Raw genomic sequence first — 6,397 nt, forward strand, 5'->3', positions numbered from 1 at the left:
AAATAAAATATTTAATTAAACCCATGAAGGCACAATAGAAAGGTGGCCAACCAGCTATGCCACGTGGCACATGTTGGTTGGGCACGGTGAGAAAGTTTTTGATTTTTTAGAGTTTTTTAAATGGCAATGAGACTTTTCCCTTTTTCTTTTCAAGAAAAGTTTTTCTAGGCCTTTTTTTTCTTTTTGAGATGGACGTGATGTTCACGTGACGCGAGATTTTTTTTATAATTTCAAGGTGAAGGTGAGGTGCGCACAACTTCCTCTCAAGCTGCCCCCAATGGCAGACCCCAACTATAAATCATAAAATGTAAGTGGATTGAAAAGCTGTTCGTGATTTTATAAAAAATGCTTATTAAAAAATGTTCGAAATTTTGAAAACAAATGTTCGGGAAACCAAAAAATATTCATGGTTTTTTAAAAAGTTTGTGTATTTAGAAAATGTTAATGAAATTGAACAAAATTTCGCCAATCAAAAAAGTTCATGTATGGAAAAATATCCTAGGAATTCAAAAATTGTTCGTGACTTACAAAATAGTTTATTCATTCATAAATTTTTTGCTCATTCAAAAAATGATCATGCATTTCAAAAAATGTTCATTAAATAAAAAAAGTTACTTAGATTTCAAAATTTTCCCACCAATTTCCAAAACAATGTCCGTGCATTCTATAAATGTTCACCGATTCAAGAAAATTGTAAAAAAAAATCAAAATTTTAAATTTTTTTGCTAATAGTATAAAATATTCATGAATTCAAAAAATGTTCTTGATTTTAGAAAATGTTCGAAAATTTGTAAGTGTTCATGAATTTGAAAAATATTCACGATTTGAAATATGTTCATGAGTTTAGAAAAATGTTCATGATTTCACGAAATTGAGAGTGATAGTGTATATCGTTGATGCAACAAAATGTGATCATGGCTATTGAAGATTATGATTTTTTTCTCCTCTTGCAACGCACGGGACCTTTTGGTAGTAGAAACTAAATGTTGTGCGTGCCCACTGCTAATGAAGATAATGTTTATTGTGCTCCATGATTAGACGATTGCCTTCTTGGACCTTCTGTACATACTGCTCTTTTGTTTCCGTTTATTGTAGTTTCTTAGGTGTGAAAATCTCTCTACTAGTATGTGTTCTTGTTAAAGGAGATGCACCGTTACATGATTCAGAGCATAAAACCTTGATGCATTCCTTATCTGTCTATATGTCACCTGAAGTCCTGCACCCTACTTACCTGCGAAGCCTTGCGCAGAAGTTGGGAGTCTATTACAGATGGATTCTGAGACGAGACCTTTATAGTCCGGAAGCTTACGAAAAAGTTACACTCTTTTTTTGTGCTAGCTAAGATGCATGCACTCCTGGAATGAGTGTTGGCAGCTTCTGCATGCATGTACATACAGGGGAGTGTGGAGTTGCCTGGACATCAGCAATAGAGAGGCGTGTAGAAATTTCGCCCGTGAAGAGAACAATGACGTGTGCCACGTTTGATGGAAGAGTAGAGAGAGGGAACTATGTATTTGGTACTAGTAGTAGTAAGTGTTGAGTTTCCGATCCAAGCTTTTATTGTGTGCCTAAAATACAGTCTGCTTAGCCATTGACAGTGGCATTTATGCAGAGCAAGCATTTGTGTTTCTATTACTTGTAAAGTGGTGATCATCTTGGGAGTTTGCAAGATATATTCAACATCTGTGGTCATTCTGGGAGCTGTTTTTTGCTACTTATAAATGCCATATATGTGGTAGATGGGAGGTACCAGATATATTCGACACTTGTCAGACAGCAATTCCTGAACTAAATTTTACACTACTTAAATATGAAATATATGGACCAACTGATTTACTGAATGTTGTAGATGGATGGTCCAAGAGAAAATGTGATTAGACTCTAAAAGGTGCGGTCATTTCTTCTTTTTCTAGGAGATGGACCAAATGTGGTGGTTGGGACCTTACATGATTCTCAAGGCTCTGTTAATTGATGTGCTTCAGCAACAAGCGTGATATGCCATCGTAAGTTTTATTGACAGAAGCCTGTTTTGACTTTTGCAAGGTACTCCCTCTATAAAGATATATACGATCGTTTAGATCACTAATATAGTTAGGGATCTAAATGATCTTATGTTTTTTTTACAGAGCGAATACATGTTATCCTATATATTGCAATGTACAAGGGGACAAACAACAAGTTGAATGAAGTCAACTAAGCTGCATCTGGTGGATTAATGGGCTCTCGTGCTTCCTTTTGCTCAAGACATGCTGGGTCTTCCTTCACTTGCATGTAAACAATTTGACTGAGTCATGCGTGTCATCTGTGTAACAATCAAATGGATGTGGTATTGCATTTTCTACTCCAAACTCTGGAGGAGTACTAGAGAGTATAAAAGATGTACTTCCTCTGCCTCAAAATAAGCGCCGCTGAATTAGGACAAAGTTAGAGAGTATAATAATGTAACAAATCTGGATGTTGTTTAAAATCACAGATCATGTGAAAGCAGTAAAAATGTTACAGAATGCATTCTAAGTACGTTTTAGAGGGACTGGCTCGTGGGGTCACCTTGTCAGCATCAAGGTCGAACCAGAGTCCAGACCAGACCATTCTCTCCCTCTCTCTTCAAAAAAAAAGAACAGACCAGACACCACCACGCAAATCCTCTCGCACTCGCGCCAGGCCGTCGTTCCCCATTCCCTCGCCGCCGCCGCGCCAAATCTCCCCGGCCTCTCCGCCGCGCCGCCATGCTCCGGCTCCGGTGCTGCCTCCTCACCCAGCTCCTCTCATCTCCCTCCGCGTCTCCCGCCTCCCAGCTCCACCACCTCTTCTCCGCGGCCGTCTGCCCCAATCCTGCCTTCGCCGTCGACGACTACCTCGTCTCCACCTGCGGCCTCACCCGACCACAGGCCCTCAAGGCCTCCGCCAAGCTCTCCCACCTCAAGTCCACCGCCAACCCCGACGCCGTGCTCGTCTTCCTCGCCGGCCTCGGCCTCTCCGGCGCCGACGTCGCCGGCGCCGTAGCCAAGGACCCGCAGCTCCTCTGCGCCGGCGTGGAGAGGACCCTGGCCCCCGTCGTCGCCGGGCTCACCGGCCTTGGCCTCTCGCGTTCTGAGGTCGCACGCCTCGTCTCGCTTTGCCCCGACAAATTCCGTCGTAGATCCATCGTCTCCACGCTTGAGTACTGCTTGCCCCTCTTCGGCTCCTCCGAGAACCTCTTTCGAGCCCTCAAGAGTGGCTCCGTTCTCTCCTCCGACCTCGAGCGGGTGGTCAAGCCCAATGTCACCTTCCTGCGGGAGTGCGGGCTAGGTGCTTGTGACATTGCCAAGCTATACGTACTTAGGCCATCGACCCTCGGCATCAGCACGGAACGCATCCGGACAGCAGTGGCGTGCATCGAAGGTCTTGGTGTACCCCGTGGATCTCCGATGTTCAGACATGCACTACAAGCTGTTGCATTCCTCAGCGAGGAGAAAATCACCGCCAAAGTGGAGCACTTGAAGAAAGCGTTCAGGTGGTCGGATGTCGAGGTGGGCATTGCTTTTTCTAAGTCTCCAACGTTGCTAATGAGGGCTAAGGAATCACTGCAGCACAGGTCCGAGTTCCTCATCTCTGAGGTGGGGTTGGAACCGGCATACATTGCTTATCGTCCGGCAATGCTCACTTACAGCTTGGAGGGCCGGATCAGACCCCGGTACTATGTCGTAAAGTTTCTCAAGGAAAATGGATTGCTCAAGCGTGACCCGAGCTACTATACTGTTTTCAAGGAGTCCGACATGACATTCAAGAAGAAGTTCATACACCCTCATAAGGAAGCTGCACCGCACCTTGAAAAAGACTACGATGCTGCTTGCAAAGGGGAAGTGCCCACTAATTTCAGATTCACATAAGCCAAGAACAGGCTCTGATGTAACTGTGTGCTGATTGTCCGCTGCTGTATGTCTGTTAGATGCTGGGTTGGTGGTTGTTAGCAAGTGATGAAGCTGATAATTTGATCCCTGGATACTGATATGTAATGTTACCACTCAGCCGAGAAGAAACCATGGATTGGTTATGAACTTTTTCGTCCTCATTCATGTTTTAAACACATGTATTGGAACTAAGTAAGTGTGAGATCAGGCCATTCTGTAATGCACTAAAATTTCTGTTTTCAAGTTAGTTGCCTGTGCATTGAGATAATGAGCCAAGGTAAGGTCTCCTTCATTGTTGGTAATGCATTCCTAATGTTCTATTGCTGTTTTTGCAATTCATAGTGGATAATTTGAGGATAAATCTGATGCCCTTCCCAAATCTAGGTAAATAGTGGCTTTAGCTTAATCTATTTTTCAGTTATGGTTTGATATAAAAATCATTTTGGTTTGCTCATATGCAGATTCATAGAGATCTGTTTTTTGCTTTAACTATAACAAACTAAAGATAGACTTAATCATTCAACTATAGAAGGTGTCTGCAAGTGAGTTCTCCTTTAGTTGGATCAGAGGTAACGATTTGGAACCATCGGTCATATAGGAAATACCTACTGGCTGCAAAACGAAATGTACAGGGCTCACATCTGGTTATCTGCTAAAGAGGGATGCACACTTAACTAAACGTCAAACTCTCATATGGAGGAGGTTTGACATCATTTAAGTTTAAGTAAATAAACTTAGGTGTGTCTGTCCATTCTTATGCTAGTAATGTTATTGAGACAATGGAGAAGCACTTGCCGCTCTTTTACCTTGCCGCTAGTAAACTTAGGTGTATTATCCTGCTCTGCTCGATGGCCATAAATTATGTGTTTATTGTGGATTTCCAGCAGATGCCTCTCCTACTATTTTCATATCTCTCATAATTCTAGTGTGGGTATTATGTTCTATAACTAAAATGCACAAGTTGACATTTTGCAATTGGCCGAGCAACCTGTTAAGTTTATTAGTCTACCTCTTTTTCAGTTGTCGTCAATTTCTCATGAACTCTTACATTTTCTTTTCTATCTGGATGGCCATAACAGTTGGCAAAATTCTTGGATTTCTTGAAAAGGTAAAGCACTGTCTCAGTTTATGTGTTCATGGGATAAGTTACTGATAATCGATTCACAGTTGTGTTAGCATTTGTATCCAATGAGCCAGTGTTTCGTTCTATTTCAGAGTGTAGCGGCATTAGATGGGTGATGTTTATAATAGAATTACTTAGCTTTCTTTATCAGGATTGTATTAGAGTGTGGCCCTGTTGCTTCTTGGTATCATTACTAACAAGTGGCATATGTCACTTCTACCCTGTGAGATCAGGCCATTCTGCAGCTGGCTATGGCTTGCTGTGCTATACATGATTCTGAAGGCTCTGTAGTTGTGGCCCTAAAAAGTCTGACAAAATAACTTTTATGTATGATTCAGAGTTATTTTGTCAGACTTTTTAGGGCCACAACTGTTTTATCTATATATTCCATTGTCACAGCGGCATCTGTATGACACGAGTTCTTATGTTTCCAGATCATTGGGACCGGGCTTAACTAATTATGTTGAGAAATCAATTTCTTATCTCATAGTACACCAGTGATTAGAGGATATTTAGCAAGAATGTCCAATTTAGTCTATTAAAATGGGCATATTTTCATACAGGTAACTAAGTGTAAAGTGTACGTTTAGTAGTATCTAATAATCTATTGTATCATTCTAATTTCTGGAATTGTTTGTGCAATATTTTTCTCTAGACGCGGTGTGTGTGCAGATCTGACACATAAAATAAGAGGAAGTATTTTAGGGTGACAGTTTGGTGAGGAGGAAGAACGGCTGATTTCTTTCTCTCTCACTTCTGAACACTATGGTTGTACTCCCTCCGTCCCAAAATAAGTGACTCAACATTGCACTTACAAAGTTGAGCCACTTATTTTGGGACGGAGGGAGTATTAAGAATACTGATAACACTAGTGGAGTTACAAATACAAGGCAATCCAATGGATCTTAAGCAAGCAATCTCTCTTCTGTAATTTATTCATCTGTACTCCTTATAGTTACTGTTACAATTTCTGGGCGTAATTCAGAGTGGTACTGTATCTACTGTCGGCACCTTGTCTTCATTGTAGTAAGTATATTAACTATTGTAGACGGCCATTGTTTACTACTCCCTCCGTCCCAAAATAAGTGACTCAACTTTGTACGAAATCACTTATTTTGGGACGGAGGGAGTAGTAGTTTGTATCAGTTTATTTGTTTATTTGTCTCATGTATTTTTGGATGGCCTACTGGCTGATTCTTTTCTTGGGGCATCTGATCTCGAAACTGGACAGTTTAGTAGGCTAGTAGCACTTCTGTTGATTGCCAATTTGTATATCACTACGTAGCAGATAAGCAAATTGATAGTTGTATGGTATAGTGCTGAAAAGCAGAGAGTGTTTGATACAATAAGGGAACTAATGTCATGGGAACATTAAAAAAGCGTT

At 41.3% G+C, this 6,397-nt stretch overlaps 1 protein-coding gene across 1 annotated transcript; it reads left to right on the forward strand.

Annotated features, from left to right (window-relative positions):
* The first annotated feature begins 2,594 nt into the window (after positions 1 to 2,594).
* On the forward strand, positions 2,595 to 4,137 carry LOC123143398 (transcription termination factor MTERF8, chloroplastic). The gene has a single exon (XM_044562315.1). The coding sequence runs from the start codon at positions 2,727 to 2,729 to the stop codon at positions 3,867 to 3,869; it is 1,143 nt and encodes a 380-aa protein (XP_044418250.1). The 5' UTR covers positions 2,595 to 2,726; the 3' UTR covers positions 3,870 to 4,137.
* Positions 4,138 to 6,397: the final 2,260 nt, after the last annotated feature.

The sequence above is a fragment of the Triticum aestivum genome, chromosome 6D, assembly GCF_018294505.1.
Source record: "Triticum aestivum cultivar Chinese Spring chromosome 6D, IWGSC CS RefSeq v2.1, whole genome shotgun sequence".
Lineage (NCBI taxonomy): Eukaryota > Viridiplantae > Streptophyta > Magnoliopsida > Poales > Poaceae > Triticum > Triticum aestivum.

Excerpts from the sequence above, each read along its gene's own strand:
- LOC123143398 (XM_044562315.1), top strand. The coding sequence starts at position 2,727 with ATGCTCCGGCTCCGGTGCTGCCTCCTCACCCAGCTCCTCTCATCTCCC.